At 39.8% G+C, this 18,673-nt stretch overlaps 2 protein-coding genes across 2 annotated transcripts in view; one reads left to right on the forward strand and one right to left on the reverse strand.

The window, feature by feature from the left end:
- ACAA1 (acetyl-CoA acyltransferase 1) overlaps positions 1-2,165 on the forward strand; it is a 45,224-nt gene extending 43,059 nt beyond the window's left edge. The window contains exon 12 of the mRNA XM_054016585.1: positions 460-2,165. Coding sequence (XP_053872560.1) covers positions 460-535 — 76 coding nt within the window. The 3' untranslated portion in view covers positions 536-2,165. The remainder of the gene's footprint in view (positions 1-459) is intronic.
- DLEC1 (DLEC1 cilia and flagella associated protein) overlaps positions 1,733-18,673 on the reverse strand; it is a 59,048-nt gene continuing 42,107 nt past the window's right edge. Inside the window, exons 26-38 of the mRNA XM_054016586.1 lie at positions 17,761-17,912; positions 16,487-16,602; positions 15,621-15,691; positions 13,939-14,156; positions 11,485-11,634; positions 10,356-10,478; positions 9,554-9,648; positions 9,379-9,463; positions 8,583-8,777; positions 7,374-7,535; positions 5,954-6,107; positions 5,259-5,379; positions 1,733-3,803 (exon numbers count right to left, since the gene is read on the reverse strand). Of these exons, the coding sequence (XP_053872561.1) occupies positions 3,680-3,803; positions 5,259-5,379; positions 5,954-6,107; positions 7,374-7,535; positions 8,583-8,777; positions 9,379-9,463; positions 9,554-9,648; positions 10,356-10,478; positions 11,485-11,634; positions 13,939-14,156; positions 15,621-15,691; positions 16,487-16,602; positions 17,761-17,912 (1,766 nt within the window). The 3' untranslated portion in view covers positions 1,733-3,679. The remainder of the gene's footprint in view (positions 3,804-5,258; positions 5,380-5,953; positions 6,108-7,373; positions 7,536-8,582; positions 8,778-9,378; positions 9,464-9,553; positions 9,649-10,355; positions 10,479-11,484; positions 11,635-13,938; positions 14,157-15,620; positions 15,692-16,486; positions 16,603-17,760; positions 17,913-18,673) is intronic.

An 18,673-nucleotide genomic window follows, 5' to 3' on the forward strand; every position in this document is an offset into this window, starting at 1 on the left:
GTAGTAGAGGGAGGCAGTGTGGTGGTTTTCTTGTGGTAGTATTCTGAACTGATCCCATCCCTTCGTATCAGAGGGTGAGTTTCTCCCTCAACATGACCTCAGTCAAAGCAGAGTCCTAAAGCTCACCCCCTCTATAACCCACGTCCCCCCTATTAATTTATCTGCTTTGATGGCTGAGGGGCACAGTTCTTAAAGTGCATCACTCTCAGGAGAGTGGATATATCTGTGATGCCATGGGGCATGTAAGAGTTGGCTGAGGAGAATCTTGTACAAGGAGTGCCTCTTACCCACTTCAGGGAAATAGGCACCAGAGACTGTTACCGAATTAGAATCTTTGTGTATCTAAGCCACCCTTCAGGATTGTGGGCAGTATAAGTTATCTTTATTCACTGATTTTTTTCAGGCAATCTAGAGCCAGAGTTATTGTTTCTAACCACACACTAACTTGTTTTGTTCCAGAGCGTATGGTGTTGTATCCATGTGCATTGGAACTGGTATGGGAGCTGCAGCAGTATTTGAATACCCAGGGAAGTGAATTCCATTGTACAAGAGAAGCACAGCATCTGATTCTTCATTCTACAATGATAATGAATAACTTGCACTGTAAAAATGAAAGTGGGTTCAGGAATTTGTTTAATGGATCTTGTTTACTGATTTTAGGCACAAATGTCTAAAGGGTATAAATTTATGTGCACTGTATACTGAAATACTTTGGGATGGGAGGAAACAAGCTTGGTGGCTGCTTCAAAGCTAAGGTGTGCAAATGCCAGGGGACATAGGTGAGCTCAATTCAGCCAGTTTTGATCTTAAAAATAGAGGCCCCAATTCATATGCATTTATGCATATGAATAATCCCACTGGATTCAATGGTACTCATATGTAAAATTACTCATATGGAACCAAGGGATCAGGGCTATAATTCATAAAGATGAAGTTCATGTGGGTCTTGCTTTTTTAAAAGATAGATGTTAAGGTATAGTTGCTTACGCAACTAAATGTTGATGCACATGGAACAATTTTTCCAACACATTATATATGTAGATTTTTTACTACCTAATGATAAAGTTTTTAAGGGATCATCCTGGGATGATTGATTAAATCAATAGCAACAATGAAAATATGTGTTTTTTTGTTTTGTTTTGTTTTGTTTTGTTTTGTTTTTAAGTGGTTAAACCATGGTATTTCACCAACAGCCTGACTGATTACATTCAGGTTATAACTATCCTTTATGGCTCATCAAATTTGTCCACATGCCCAGTGTGTGTGGGGTTTTTTTTATTATTATTTAAAAAAATCCCATATTTTTCTATTAAACAAATTTGGGCAGAGTAGAAGGAATTGTATACGAGTTTATCCATTCATAAATCATATTTCTCTTGTAAATGAGAATGATGAAATAAAAGGTAGAGAAGGGTTGGACAGGCTGCCAAAACTAGTAATTGTCAAATAAAAGCTGACCATTCCATCTTTAATTTACAGCGTTTTTACTTAATTTTAGCTTGTTTTGTGACTTCTAAAAAAATCAGTCTTTTTTCTGAATTAACATTTAATACAAGCTCATTTTGTATCTCAGTATCCTAATATAGAACTGATTTTGGCACCTGTAACACTACATGAATATCAGTAGCATTCTCCATGAGTCAGTATAGTTTTATTACCAGTGTAAAGATATACTTTTTGTATTGTACAACCATTTCCCTTATATACTATCTTCAGTAGCAGGCTAATGTACTTTGGCCACATTAGGCGTAGAGTTGGAGATAACCTTGAGACAGTTATTATGGAAGGAATGGTGGAGGGTTATTATAGTAAGGGATGCTCAGAAAGGAAATGGATGAGGTGTGGCTGATCACTGGAAGGTTAGCTGCTAGAAGTTAGTGATAGATTGTGAAGAATTCTGCTATGATGTCACTGATATACAGACATGAATAAATGGATTTAGTTACTAGCTTCAAAAGACCATTTAAACTCCTAGTGGTAACTGTTTTAAAAGAAAATGCACTTATTGTCATCTGACATTACTTTAGAAATGTTTAAATCAGTGATACAAGCTGAAAAGTTGTGTCCTGTTTCTTGGTTATGCACTTAACATAATTGTGTACTTGAATGTAATTGCTATATTCTAAAAATAAGGATCAGTAATTAAAGGCCACCATTAAAGATGGGCTGAATTTTTGATATTCTTTCCCTACTAATGGGGAAAAAGCCCACTAAACTAGTCACACTTATTCGAATGGTATGTGAGCAGCAACTAGAGTTCCAAGGCAGAAGTCTGAAGTGGGGCTGCAAAGTGAGACACTGAAATCAGAGGGTCAGGGAGGCCTCCAGTTCCTATCTCTGTAAAAATTAGACTGCTTTGATTTAGATGAGTTACTACAGAGAGAATTCTTTCCCAGGTGTCTGGCTGGTAGTCTTGCTGACATACTCATGCTTCAACTGATCGCCATATTTTGGGTCAGGAAGGAATTTTCTTCCAGGTCAGATTGGCAGAGACCCTGGGTGGGGAGGGGTTTTCACCTTCTTCTGCAGCATAGGGAAGGGGCCACTTTCTGGTTTAAACTAGAGTAAATGGTGGCTTCTCCATAACTTGACGTCTTTAACTCATTAGTTGAGGACTTCAGTAGCTCAGCCAGAGGGTTATGGGTCTATTACAGTAGGGAGTGGGTGAGGTTCTGTGGCCTGTGATATGCAGGAGGTCAGACTAGATGATCGCAGTCATCCCTTCTGGCCTTGAAGTCTATGAGATGCCTCACTTTGCATGCCCACTTTTGAAAATTCTGGCCCAGGCTTTTATGGATAAATGGGATTCTGATTGGTTGAACAAATCTGTCTGATGCTTGCTAAAACTACTTCTATTTCTGCTCTTTGCCAACAAAGATTCCCCACAACTGCCTGCAAAATACTTTTGTTGCAGGATGAGGGTTGGGAAACTGTTGTGTTCTCAGAAATGGGAATATCAGACTGACTTTCAGTTTTATTGATATTCCTGTAAACAGGAAAGTATGAGTAGGTGGGAACCAAGGGAGGGTAAGAAAATGAAGTGGGATGGAATCCCCCTTCTGTAGTTGCAGGGGTCGGGGGCCATGACCAACTCCCAGACACTTACTAATTAAACATTTAGGTTGGTATTTTTTAAAGGTGCCTAAGGGATATAGATACCCAGCTCCCATTGATTTTCATATTACAAGGCACTGAAAGAAACCGAGGCAGTCAGAATGATGGTCTTGTTCGCTGTTTCTGACTCTCTAGTTTGTACCTAATTATTATAACGTGGAATTAACAGCTGACTTACTTTTAAACCAAGGAGCAAACTAAACTGTGACAGGAGCCTCAACAGTTCTTTTAAAATTGCCCTGCTTTGTAGAAACAGATACCTTGGAAGTATCCATGGGCATATGCCAATAAAAGGTAACTATAGAACTCAACACATACTACTTTGATTCAACACCTGTTGAATGGGATTTGTCCAGTAGACAATTATCTTAGTTTAGTAAAATTCTTTATTATACAGTACTTGGAATTTATTTTAAAACTACAATTTTTATTTAAATCTCAAGTACAAGAAAATATAGGCAATGTAGTTTAAATAGTGCCATTCAGTATACATATGTAACTTCCAGTGACTTCAATAGCCAAGAATGTGACTCATTACCTTGACACCTAATCTATACTGTCTCTCTTATACTAAGCGGAGATCTTCATATTTCTCATCGTAAGATCCTCTGCCTCTGATCTGTAGTTTGCAGGGCTTTTCTCCAAGCATTCCAAAAACAGTCACTGTAGTTTCATATTCCACGTTACTCCTAAAATACAAAGGGAGAAGACAGTTCAGTTAGTTTGCCTTTCTACTACATGCAAGAATATAGCACAGTTCTTTAAGGGGTCTGGGAGGGGAAGAATGACGCTATCCTCTGACATTTGTTGTGCTTGCCAGCTATCTGATACTGCAGAAGTTAACTTTGCTTTCCTTATGGGAATGGTGAGTTTTGACTACTGTAGCCTGGCCCAGTTTCATGTACCATCACATCACATGTAGTAACTGGGTCCCAGTATGCTTTTTTAACAGTGTCTTACCTAATGGTATAACTATATATGATGTTGAATGTGTTAATGGGGTGGTTGGAAGGAAAGCTTCAATATTCTTTTTGTTGTGTAGTTACATTTGTATAAATCTCTAAATGACAAGTATTATTGTGATGGCAGAGAATAACGCTGAGCTTGCTCCAGGTGACAGCCATTGTCATATGGAAAAGGCAAGAAGTTAGATGAGAATTTTCCCATTGGTTCTAATAGGGCAGGAGGCAGTCAACTGAATGCTAGCTTTAGGCAAACATTTACAGTCAGTGTAGTTTTGGTTAACTTGTAGCTTGTGGTAAGTGTGAATTCTAGATCTAGAGCGGGGTCGGCAACCTTCGGCATGCAGCCCATCAGGGTAGTCCGTTGGCAGACCTGAGACATTTTGTTTACGTTGACCGTCCGCAGGCACGGCCTCCCGCAGCTCCCCGTGGCCACGGTTCGCTGTTCCTGGCCAGTTCAGCATGTAGAAACAGTGTGGTAAGCTTCTTAGTGTGACTTCACAGAATACTATACTGAACAGCAAGGGTTCAACTTTCCTGAGCACTTGTTGGGCACCATAGGTAGGATATGAGCCCTATGATAAGGAATTTAAAATCTAAGAAGACAACCAGAGGGCTCTGACATGCACAGCAGTTTGTAGTACCAGCGCAGAAACAATAGCTCAGCGGGGTGCCTCTGAACTCTAATGATAAATTCATGGTAATATTTACAAAACATTATTGCCTGGGGTTTGCGTGAAAAAGCGTGTACCTTGATTTGGGCATTTATTGTACTGTGACTGTGTGTGCATGCTGTGGGAATGTATGGGCAAATGGGAATTAAGATGTCTAAATCCCGTTTGTCCAGGTACATGCAGGAACTGGGCAGTACAGCCATACTAAAATGCATGCCCGTGTGTAAATGGGCCTCTATTGACTGAATATGCCTCAATAATTCAGCTACATAATGGCTGATCATTTTAGGGGAAAAAATTGGTTCTTTATTATCAGAAGAGCAAAACCACTTTTATTCTCTTCTCTGACCCTCACAGACAACACTGTGACACAAAGAACTGGGCAGCTGTTTGATGGAGGCACACACTTAATTTCTGTTTTAATTAATTACTCCTTGCACCGTTGCAGTCTGCAAGGCCATTCTTAGTCAAATCCAAAGACAGTAAAACTTGTGTTCTCTTACTGTACCTTGCAGTAAAACTGATTTTTAAAGTTGCTTTGGTGGGTAAGCTAGCTTCATGTGCCTCAAGAATTCCATGAGTGGGGCAGATGGCAAACACTTCCATGTTGTTATGCTGTTCCTGTTGGTCTGCAGCAAAGAATGAAAATATCAATTGACACGATATAAGAGTCTTCAGTGTTGTGTATAACGCAGTATTCATATAAGCAAACAATACATCTCCTGACTTGCCAATGAAAAATTCTGGTATTGTCACATGCATTTGACAGGTCTACATTTTCATTGGCAGGGCAAGCTGGGGTGGTGGCAGTTGTAAATGGCAAAATAAAATGGTCTAGTCCTGCTCCCACTGAAGTAAATGGGCATTTTGCCATTAACCTCATTAGAAGCAAGCTCCAGCTGAAGTCAGTGGGAGTTGCTGGTGCTCACTGCCTCTTAGGATCAGGCCTTAAGTTAGAAAAGAAAGATTAATAAATATGGTGGGTCTGATTCTATTCTCTGGTGTACATCTGAAGTAATTACTGAAGTCAGTGAAGAAACACTGGAGTAAAAATAGTGAGATCAGAACCTGACCTGATTCTTACTGAATGATTGTCATGTTGTATGTATTGACTAGATGTGCGCACTCGTCTTACTAAATCCGAACACTAAAACAAACATTCGCCTCTTATAACAAAGGGAATCTATTGCACAGGCTTAGTACCCAGTAAAGCAGTCCAGTAACTTCTGCATCTGCTCCTGTTTAACAGAAAGACATCTTCTGTCCTAGTTTGGTTTACAAAGCAGGTCTCAAAATCAACTGTCTCACAAGAGAGCTCTAGTAGTGGGACAGTAAGGTATGCAGTCACTGGCACGAGCTGGAAGAATAAGAGAGGAAGGGAGTTAAAAAACAACAATAATCCATAACTTTGTCCAAAAAGAAATGAGCATTATTTTGGGCAAGCCTACACTTAAAACAGTGCATTGGCACAGCTGTGCTACTGTACTGCTTTAATGAAGATGCTTTAAGCTGCCAGGAGAGAGCTCTCCCGTCAGCAGAGTTAATCCACCTCCTGGGAGATGGTAGCTATGTCGGCAGGAGAAGCTCTTCCGCTGACATAATGCTGTCTACAAAGGGGATTAGGTTACTATAACTACGTTGCTCAGTGATGTAGATTTTTCACACCCCTTAATGATGTAGTGTAGACCAGACCTTAGTTTCTCAGATGCTGGCTTAGGCAAGAAAAGAGATATTACAGATTACACTCTACAGTTCAGACTTCGTTTAAGCCTATGGTCTATTATGACAGTAAAGTGTGCTGTGTTGCTTTTTCAGGGAGGTTTTCAGAATGCCATTGCATGTCCTCAGCAAGGTAATATTCATTGTACATTCTGGTTAACTTTTGAGTGTTGTATGAAGACATAGATACTACATTTCACTCTAGTTTCCCTTCCTTCTTTAGAGCTGTATCTGGCACATCGTTGCAAATTTGTTTTTTACACAGGTTGCCTAGAGTTATCCTTATGTTGCCCATATCTTAGATACCACAGTGAGCAAAACCCTAGAAATACCTTGAATGAAAAAATTCTGCACAGCACTGAAACTGCTTAAGGTCTATATTTATTTTATAGCCTTCAGTCTGGAAGAGGTCAGTTTTAACCTGTGTAGGCTGTGATCATATTCCATCCCGTTAGCTAAGCAGCTGTGAGGGACCTCCAAGGAATATTGCTGCAGGAGGTGATGCTGCCAATTCAGTTGCTAGCACTCTCACTGAGTCAGTACTGAGCGAATGCCTCAGCATGGTGTCAAGGGACAGTCTCATTGGAGGGTGCTGTCTTTTGGCTGAAATGTGAAATGTAGGCCTTCTTGCTGTACAATCAAAGAACGTATGGGACTCTGAATTGGGCCGCCACACTGAGATTAACAATCTGTTATCCTGAGGGTCCCCTGCAGTTTCAGTTGGAAGCTATTGCTTTTGTGCAGTGTTGCTGTTCATTATTGGTTAGTTGGCATACTTTACCCTAGAAGCAGCTGCATTTCAGTGGTGGGTAAGTTATGAAAAATAATTGAACATCATTCTGTACTAAAGGTGCATCATGAACATAAGTTTTTAGAGTTACTTTTGTTCTCAAGTGCTTGTTACCTGGGTCGTTCTGTTACTGTATTCAATAACCAGATTTTGACTGAATTCCACTTTCCTGTCTCCATTCTCAAACTGGAGCACTTTGATTCCCGAGAGCAGCTGGTCAGCTGGCAGATTCTGATATGTAAGTAACTCCAGAGTTGTGTGAAATGACACTTTCACCTGGGGGCAATTCAGATGAAAATGTGTGAATTAACGGTAGGAAATCCACAGTAAAAACTGCCCAACAGCTCCACCCCAGAGCACACGTTCCCATCATAACCCAACAGAATCATGCCAGTGCCCAAAATCCCATAGGATCCTGTACAACAAGGCAAAGGTAAAAAAATATCTTGACATTTTTTCAAAATCCAGAACCATTTCCTAAAGGCAAATGCACTGAAACAGAGGGCGAAAGGTGAACTGCAAACCTTTAAAATATGAGGAGAAAACCCCCCAAGTTTAAGATCCTGAATTCTCCAGATTCTCCTCTCCCTAATGCCAATTTTACAAAAGTAATTCCATTGCCTTCCGTGGAGTTAGTCGTTATGCTTATGCATAGAGGTATGTGGTCAGAATCAAGCCCTGTGTGCCCGTGTTGAAGTGTAGATTTAAAAATAAATACATTTTTAAAGTGCATCTGAGTTATTTCATTCTTTGCTGATTGACTGTTTCCTGCCACCAGCACATACACCTAAAACGAAACAGGATTCTTCTGCCTTCCTCCGTCACCTTGTATAGGAGTTGCAGACGGGAAGCTCAAGCCTTGAAAGGAAGAGTGGAAAGCCAAATATCTTCCTTTACATTGTAAATACATTTATCATTTTGATATTCTGATACTGATTTAGTACTTTCTGCAAAGTGACTTCAATGGGACATTGCCAATAAGAAAAGCATAACAAGCACCATTGTACAATTGTGTTTTTCCTTCCTCCCCAAAGCTCTGCAGTTCACGAAGGCCATGTTAGTATACTAATTACTAAGGGCTTGTCTACACGGTGCATTAATCTGCACTAGAGAGGTGTAAATTCTAGTGGGTACCAGAGTAGACACTAGTCCCTGCTGAAATAGTACTACATTAACACACACTAAGGAACGTCTGGTGCATGCTAGCAGGGTCCATGGGGGCCAGTTAGTGTGCACTAGAATTTACACCCCCCTAGTGAGGACTAATGCACTGGGTTGACAAGCCCTAAGCTGTCCTGGCCCGAGGGGTTTTTTTGAACCTACCAGCATGTTTTGCTGTGGATGAAGCAGAAGTTGCTTCCCTTGCTCCTCCCTGTCGCGGTGGGATGTTTTCAGGCTCCTGTTGGGGTCGATACTGGATACAGCGAAGGGCACAGATAGAAGGATCCTGAAGTGCAGAGGAGCCTCTGTGGAGTTGGTGAGTTTCAGGTTGTGAGTAATGACTGATTCTGTCAAAACCTGAAGGAGAATGTATTAAACTACTTTTAATCTGAATTCCCTCCAGAGGCTTGAAGGCTTTCTAGTCTCTCGAGCCATTCCATAGCATCTGAGATTTGGAGGCTCCTGCCCCAAACCACTTTCTTTTTTCTTTGTGGGTGCTTCAGAATCTCTTGATTAAAACATAAAAAATAAAAATACAATAAAGATTTAAAAACAAAATTTGATAGGACTCTGTGAATCACCAAAATTCACAGACCACGTTGGGAGCTAAATCGCCTTCATTCTGCTACCAGAATCTTTTTTAATCTGAAAATGAATAATTGTTTTGATACTTAAAAGATCTCTACAGTAAGTTAACCCAACACAGAATAGCCATCTTCCTGAAATAACATCTCCTTTCTTGGCTTATCGGTAATTATACATTAGTCTTCTCTGGCCTAGTTTGTACTCTACCAAAAAAAAAAAAAGAATTGCATTGTGGGTAAACATTTAACAGCATCACCAGGACATGGTCAGTAAAAACATTATTTTACAGCAATGTGAGTGTTGCCATGAATTATCTTAACAGCTGAGCACTATATTCAATAAACCTTAATACAGCAATATGCAAGATACTCACTCCAGAAAGGGGTTGATTAGGTATTAGATCACTTGCCCTGGAATGAAACACCATTCCTCCATCATGATCCATTTCTACAGTTAACCTGAATGTAAGGAATCACAGGCTGTCAGACTCCTTTCCTTAGTCTCTGGTTTGCTGTAAGTTTGGGAGCTGTCAGAGCTGTTGTACTTACAGAGCAGGCTTTACAAAAGCTTGCAAGTCCATTCTCAAAGGTGCAACTCCATAGCCGTCTGAACGAGTCACCTTGCCAGGTATCCCTTGTGCAAGCTGACAGGAAAAGGAAGAATACATGAGGATCAAACTAATGTGTCAAGGATGAAGCACTAACTCCAATCTGAGGGTGTTTCCCAAAGCTGTCCAGCCATAGATGAACTCTGGCAGTGTTTGGCCTATTATTTGTAGTAAATTATGCTACCTCTATAAAAATTGTGTGAATAGCAGAATCTGAGCTATATTTGCATTTTGAATGCAAACAAAAATTTTCATTAGACTAGGTGAAAACTGCTCATTAATATGGAGGCAACTCTTGTTTTCTAAAATTTTATAAAATGACATTGCTAAATATTTATTATAGTTAATAAGACTTTGTGCTTCACAGCTGAGAATCTTAAAGTGCTTTACAAACATTATTTAAGCTTTGCAGCAGCCAGTAAGTTGTATTTCCCATTTCACCAGGGAAGAGTCTGATAGAAGATAGGTGACTTGTCCAAATTCATGCAGTGAGCTGGGAATAGAACCCAGGAGTCTAAGTCCTAATTCCCTTATTAAAAATGGGTGTTTTCGTATAAAGGAGCTGTGTGTGCAGTTATTAGCTAATCAGTAGCAGAAATCACAATTCACCACCTGCCTCCCATGTTGTAAGGAATAAATAATAAAATAGCTTCACTGTTACTGAATAGCATTCAGAGCAGAAAGAAGCAAACTGAAGTAACAATACTACTTAGCTAAATACTTAGCTGTGATAGTACATTTACCTTGCTGTCTAGACTCATGAAACCCAATGCATACCCCTCACATTCAGTTTTGTTAATGAGCTTGGGTAACGTGAGTGGAGTGAAGGAAATATGGATGGAGGCACTGCTACCTGCAGGAACAACCTGGAATCAAAATATTATACAGACATTTAGCTAAAGCAAATGAGCAGTTCTGCATTATGGAAGCATCTTAACAGATTTACATCTAAGGTTGTATTGAGCTTGCAATTAAAGCATAGATAAAAATCTCTTTGGACTGCTTTGTGCCCAGACTTGCACAAAAATGACAAAATATTAATTAAAACCAATCTATTTCTATGCAAATCTATGTGGGTACACTCAATTTGAGCCTCTTTGATTCTGAAATAAAGGTCTATGCATACACTTGCACCAAAATAACTAAATTGGTTTTAAGAAACTGAATTAATTTTCTGAGAACTTAGTTAAGTTTCTAATTAAACTTGAGTTCCAAGAATTTACAAATGACCCCTTTAAAATTTTCTTTTATTAAGTCTAACTTTGTACTTGAACCCTTTGGCAAAGAAGTTCCTTACATTTGGGAATTGAAAATTGATACACTGCTAGATTACTCCAAAATTTAAGATGTGGTGGGTTGGTTTTTTTTCTAAAGTTCATTAATGTTCAAATTTTTGATGTATGGACACATTCTCATAACTTTGTTTCCAATGCATTGTTTGTCATATTTTTTCCTGTCAAATTTCTGAACATATTTTATTCTAAATACTGTGGTCCCTACTGATTTTGCATCAATTATTTTTGAAACAGGATGAGTTGCACAGAATATTTGTACAGGATGAGTCACATGTGAAGACAGCTAGAGGTCGAAAGGCCTGCATTCAAGCTCAGCCAGTTATGCTTGCCTGTTCTTCACAAGGTGAAGGACCTGCTTCCGGAGCTTGGTACTTGAACTTCTTGGACCTGGGGAAGTCTGTTGGAGACCATTGTTATCCTGTTGACTTCCTACGGTCTGCAGAAGTATCTCTCCAATCTTTAATCCTACTGCTCTTGCTCTGCACCAATGAAAAGCCTTCCCTTGCTGTCCCGTCTCCCCAGTCCTAGACAGTTGGCTATTTGCAAACTATAAGGACACATAAGAACCACAACTTACGATTTGTGTAGGAGTTATACAGTAGGGATAGTTGGAAGGAAACCCTTCATGAGCTTGTATAAGTACAGAGATTATTTTCTTTTGATTATTTACTGGTCTCCAGACTTCAGAATCACTTCTTCCTTCCTCTTCCTTGTTTACATCTGACTCCTACAGGTATGAAAGGGTAAGGAATGTTACACATTAAGCACAGGACTATGGGAGGGCAGAACCATCATTCTCAGAACAAAAGAAGAGAGCAAAAATAGCTAATACCATTTTGTCTCATTTTCCAGCATAAACCCTGGTTTCTCCCATTGAACACTGTGACTCCTGGGGGCGCTGAATGCCCTAACCTCCCCCTGAAATCAATGGAAGGTCAGGGTACCCCAATGCTGTTCAGTCGACAGCAAGACTGAACTTTAGGAGTGTCTTGCTCTCATGCAAAGCAGCTACTTATTTAATATTTGCTCCCCATGTAGGTACTTATAGACTGTAATCAAGTCACCCTTTAACCTCTTTATTAAGCTAAATAGATAGACTCAAGGAGCTCAATCACTGGAAGACCTAGTTTCTAATCCTTTAACCATTCTTGTGGCTCTTCTCTGAATCTTCTCCAATTCATCAACATCCTTCTTGAGGGCACCAGAACTGGACCCAGTATGCCAGTCACAGTTGCCTTAGTGCCAAATACAGAGGTAAAATAATCTCTCTACTCCTACTCAAGATTCCCGTCTACGCATCCCAGGTTTGCATTCATCTTTTGGCCTCAGTGTCACAGTGGGAGCTCATGTTCAGCTGATTATCCACCATGACCCCCAAATCTTTTTCAGAGTCACTGCTTCCCAGGAGAGAGTCCTCCGTCCTGTAAGTATGACCTACAGCAGTGGCTCTCAACTTTTCCAGACTACTGTACATGTTTCAGGAGTCTGATTTCTCTTGCGTACCCCCAAGTTTTACCTCACTTAAAAACTACTTGCTTACAAAATCAGACATAAAAATACAAAAGTGTCACAGCTCACTAGTACTGAGAAATTTCTTACTTTCTCATTTTTACTGTATTTTATAAAACAAATCAACTGGAATATAAATACTGTATTACATTTCAATGTATAGTATATAGAACAGTATAAATAAGTCATTGTGTGAAATTTTAGTTTGTACTGACTTCGCTAGTGCTTTTTATGTAGCTTGTAAAACTAGGCAAATATCTAGATGAGTCGATGTACCCCTGGAAGGCCTCTGCATACCCCTGGTTCAGAACCACTGACCTATAGTCTTTGTTCCTAGATGTATACATTTACAGTTAGCCATATTAAAATGCACAGTTTGCATGCACCTAGTTTGCCAACATATCTAGATTGCTATGAATCAGTGACCTGTCCTCTTCAATATTTACCACGCCTCCAATTTTTGTGTATCTGCAACTTTATAAGTGATGATTTTGTTTTTCTTCCAAGTCACTGATAAAAATATTAGTGTAGGACCAAGAACTGATCCTCGTGGGACTCCACTGGAAACAAATCCTCACAGTGACAATTTCCTGGTTACAGTTCCATTTTGAGACTTATCAGGTAGCCAGCTTTTAATCCATTTAATATGTGCAATGTTCATTTTCAATCTTTTTAATCAAAATGTTGTGCGGTACCAAGTCAAATGCCTTTCAGAAGTCTTAAGTATATTATGCCAACACTAGTACCTTTATCAACCAAATTTGTAATCTCAAAAAAAAAAAAAAAAATCAAGTTAGTTTGACAGGATCTATTCTCCATAAACCCACATTGATTGGCATTAATTACATTACTCTCCTTTATTTTTTATTAATCGAATTCCGTATCAACTGCTCTTTATATTCCTGGGATCAATGTCAGGCTGAAACCTGTAAAGACCCAGATCATCCCATTTACCCTTTTTAAAAATTGACACATTAGCTCCCTTCCAATCTTCTGGAACTTCCCCAGTGGCCTTCACAATATCCTCTGGCAAGGAGTTCCACAGGTTGACTGTGCATTGTGTGAAGAAATACTTCCTTTTGTTTGTTTTAAACCTGCTGCCTATTAATTTCATTTGGTGACCCCTAATTCTTCTGTTCCGAGGAGGAGTAAATAACACTTCCTTCTTTACTTTGTCCACATCTGTCATGATTTTATAGACCTCTATTATATCCCCCTTAATCATCTCTTTTCCAAGATGAAAAGTCCCAGTCTTATTAATCTCTCTTCATATGGAAGCTGTTCTATACTTCTAACCATTTTTGTTGCCCTTTTCTGTACCTTTTCCAATTCCAGTATATCTTTTTTGAAATGGGGCAACCACATCTGCACGCAGCATTCAAAATATGGACGTAGCATGGATTTATATAGAGGCAATATGATATTTTCTGTCTTATTATCTGTCTCTTTCTTACTTATTCCAAACATTCTGTTAGCTTTTCTGATAACATGGTTTAAAAAAAACAGACTGCCATGATCTTACATCATCTGTCACCAGGGAACCTGGAGAAATGGTGTCTGGGCTGCTAGGGATTTTATCCCAGTGTAACAGGATTTCAGTCTCTGAGGTGCTAGCATTTGACTCAATCTCATTCTCATCTACGTCCTTAATAGGAAAATGAGGGCCATAAAACAGCAAGAGGTCCACCAGCTTCTCATTATCTTTTTCTTGATTGTAAGTTTTCCAGTCCATGCGGATGTCTGAATGAAAAAGGAAAAAGTCTATTAATCTTAGTCAGGCCAACGATATGTTGCTTTTTTGGCCCTTGAGAAAAAGTGGACTAGGTAGATAATGGCACCTGGATACATTGATGCCAAGTTGCAACTGAGTGGAAGTTTTTTACTCTCAGGACCAGTCAGGTGATTCCTCGAGGATCAGAAGAGCATAAAAGTGACTTAAACCCATCTTTGCCTGTCACTGGTCTTGCACTAGACACAGGCTAGCCAGGTCCAAGGATCCCAGCCTACATCTTTATTAGCATTAGCTATGATGAATATTTTATTTGTTAAGTAAATGCATAAGAATGTCCATACAGGGCCTAGCTCAGTATCCTGTCTTCTAACAGTGGCTGGTGCCTGATGCTTCAGAGGGAATGAACAGAACAGGGCAATTATTAAGTGATCCATCCCCCGTTGTTCAATTCTAGCTTTCGGCAATCAGAGCGTTAGAGATACAAACAGTAGGGTTGCATCCCTGACCATCTTGGCTAATAGACATTGATGGAACTATCCTCCATGAACTTATTCTCTTTTTAATCCAGTTATAGTTTTGGGCTCCACAACATCCCCTAGTAATGAGTTCCACAGGATGACTGTGTGTTATATGACGTGATTCTTTAGTTTGTTTTAAACCCGCTGCCTGTTAATTTCATCAGGTGATTGATGGGGTAAGTAACACTTCCTTATTCATTTTCTCCACACCATTCATGATTTTATAGACCTCTATCATATCCTCCCTTAGTCTTCTCTTTTCCAAGCTGAACAGTCCCAGTCTTTTTAATCTCTCCTCACATGGAAAGCTGTTCCATGCCCCTAATCATTTTGGTGTGTGTTTGGTGATGTCCAAGACACAAAGAAAGATATGGCCTGTGCACTGAAGAGAAAACTCCTGAGAATTTTTCTTTTAAATGAGTACGTTCTGAAGAGGAAGACAAAGATTGGATGCAAGTGGAATTTAGAAGAGCCCAATGGTGCTAAACTTAGAGTGGAATTTTTTCTTTCCAATAATAGAATGACGGCAGCATTTTATTGACATGAGTTAGCTTTAGGAGGGTTTCACAGAAAAAGTAAATTTCAAAGAAGGAGACAGATGCACTGGAATAGGATGTTTTCCCGTTTCACACTAAACACGAGATTGTGCTAATTATATTCCCTCCCTGGCCTCTGGCTCAAACCTGCCTGCTATGCTACTATCCACAGCAGCCTAGTCCAAAGGTAACACCACAGTGATAAATGCTTTTGTACAGCTAGAGACTTAGCAGCACTGGCCATTGCTCTATATTAGCTAAACTACTGAATTAGCGGTGAGTGTCTCCTCCTATTCCTGTATTGCCCTAAAAAAAAATCCTAATTAAGGAAGCTGAAGGTGTGTTAATTGCTGTGCTTTCATTACTGTAGGGACTGCAATGCTAGCTAGTATATCTTAGAATATGAAACCAGCCTTACCATAAGGAGTGGGATTGTTGAGTCTGATGCAGCGGGAGACCGTATCCCCACCAGAGACATGAGCACCAAACCTGGAAGGGAGGAATAACTTCATGTTACAATGTACAATTGTTAGGTCAACTCCTAAGAATTTTTCTTTTAAATGAGTAATTAACAAAGTGGAAACAGACCAGCTTAAAGAGTTAACTGCTGGCAGTTTGTTGTATTGGAAACCAGATAATCTACGGTCAATCTAGGAAACAAAGTTATTTTGTACATTCTGTTTACATTCCATTATCCGTTCCCTCCATATTCTGACAGCATAGTTGTCTCAGACTCGTGTGTGCAAGCGAATGTGGTGCTCATGAAAGATGGTGGATAAAGAAGTCAATAGAAGTGTTGGAGTGGCAGAGGCCACCTCCTCAGTGAGCAGTGCACTGTGAGAGAGGAGTGGCACGACTTTTTCCACCAGTGGTACTGGCATGCCAGTGATCTCTGTCCATGCTGGCCCTGAACCAATTGAGCCTGGAATGACTGAAATTCAATCAGTATTAAACCCTGAGAAAACAGTCTGGAAGAATAGTTGGTAGCATGGTTGATGAAGGATTTAGGAGATGATGTATATGGAAACAGGGCATTTTACAGTCATGGTAGGAAACACAAACATAACACTATGCTAAACTTATCTACATCAGATAAGGCCTTAGTGTAATGTTTGACTGTCTAAACAAAATAAAGCACACGCTGTATTTTGACAAATATATCACTGAACGTTGCCTGCCTTTTTACTGAACAATAGCAAATGATCAAAAATGAACCGTGTAGGCATAGTCTAATGGCATTTAAAACTTCTGACATCCTTACAAACAGTATTTGGGGGGCTATACCTGATTATTGGTATCTTTGTTTGATGTTCAGTCTGAGGTCCTGTCATCTGCAAGAAGATTGGGCAACCTTTCACAGTCATTTGCATAGGAATTAATGTAGGCTGTAAGTCTCCCACCTAAGAAAAAACAATGCATCTTGGCAATTAGAATTAAATGCTACCTTAGAATTTGGGTTACTAAATTATATCGTAGCCTTTGAGCCAAATGGATTTTCAATTTTTTTTACTCTTCTCTTTTAAAGGAAATTAGTGAAGCAAGAGATCTAATGAGGACTCTTGTCAGCAGGAAAGTTCTGTACCTAATCTATTGGTCATTCTGCTTGATGCCTTTTCTAGGAGAGAGCTCTCCTGCTGACAAAAAAACTTCCAGCCCTCACCAGCCACAGCGGCTTTGTTGGCAGGAGAGTGCTCCCTGCTGACAAAGTGCTGTTCACAACAGTGCTTTTTGTCAGTAAAACTTTTGTCGTTCGGGAGGAGGGGGAGGGGTGTGTTTTTTAACACACCGGAATGACAAAAGTTTTGCCAACAAAGTACCAGTTTAGACAAAGCCTAAGAGCCTTTCCATCAGGCACAACAGCACAACATATTGGGTTGGTGGAGCAGAGTAGTGACCATTACAACTGGATTTTGTAGATGGAACAAAACTATGTTGTGGAACTCTGTTACAGCCCTATGGAAAAAAAAAAAGGCCTTCAATGTGTGGCCAAAACCAGATCCATACATTTTAACAGGAGAGGACACTTGTCAACTAAACCTTGTTAGAAGAAACAGTCTAGAAAAAAGAACGAGGAGTACTTGTGGCACCTTAGGGACTAATAAATTTATGTGAGCATAAGCTTTCGTGGGCTACAGCCCACTTCATCAGATGCATAGAATGGAACATATAGTAAGAAGATATGTATACATACAGAGAACATGAAAAGGTGGAAGTTGCCATACCAACTCTTCCACCTTTTCATGTTCTCTGTATGTATATATATCTTCTTACTATATGTTCCATTCTATGCATCTGATGAAGTGGGCTGTAGCCCACGAAAGCTTATGCTCAAATAAATTTGTTAGTCTCTAAGGTGCCACAAGGACTCCTGTTCTTTTTGCAGATACAGACTAACACGGCTGCTACTCTGAAACCAGTCTAGAAAAAGCTACTCTGAATCCTTATTGAAATCCTAACAAGCAGAAGAATGTGTTTTAGCAAAGAGGAATTTGGGGAAAGACAATTGGCCCCAAACCTACCATGCAAATTTGGTGATCAGAACAAAAAGCCTCACCTACCCTACAGATGAGATCATCATGGTACTCTCCCCACATGTTGTTATAAGCTGTTATTTCTATAATTAGTTGCTGGAAGGCTTTCAGAGTTCCTGTGGAAGGTTGGGCATGGAAAGCCACTCCTCTCCCATGAGACAGTAATGCCAGCACAAATGCTGAAAGAACAGAAGAGTATTTGAGAAGATTTCTAGGAAATGGAATAAAGTTTATCTTTCAAACAAAATACATGTTCAGATCATCAGCTGGTATTAATCAGGGTAGTTTCCCTAGCTTCAGTGGAGCTATGCCTATTTACAAAGTTGAGAATTCAGCCTCTAGAAGAGAGTTTCCCAAACCTTTCCTATTGTATACCCCCTTCCAGATCTGCCAGCAGGCCGCATAACCCCTTCCAGATCTGCCAGCTGCCCATGTACCCCCTTCCAGATCTACCAGCTGCCCATGTACCCCTAACCTTATCACTGATACTTTGTGTGTTCTTAACACTACTTGTCTTTAGCCATCTGTCTGTATTTCATTGTTATATAAGGATGTAGTTATAGTGCAATGTATACAACCAAAAAAACCCCTAAGTTCTGAGCTCAGTTAGACTGGACAATTGCTGGGCAACTGAACCTGCCCTGTACAGTGATTGGAGGTGCTGGCTCTGTACGTCAGCGTCTCTGTGTATTTGTGATCTCACTGGTACATCTTGAAGTAAATTAACTACCGTATTTTATATAACAAATTCCCACAGAATTTTAAAGCTTTGTCTAAGTAGCCTATTATGAAAATGCAATAAATAAAATCCACCATTACACAATTCCTGCATACTTCCCAGAGGTGTCTCACATGCCCCCAGGGGTACATGTACCACAGTTTGGGAATCCCTGCTCTAGAATCAAATCATTTTCACTCCAGCTTCCTATTCATGGTTCTC

The sequence above is a fragment of the Malaclemys terrapin genome, chromosome 2 (assembly GCF_027887155.1).
Source record: "Malaclemys terrapin pileata isolate rMalTer1 chromosome 2, rMalTer1.hap1, whole genome shotgun sequence".
NCBI classification, from domain to species: Eukaryota; Metazoa; Chordata; order Testudines; family Emydidae; genus Malaclemys; species Malaclemys terrapin.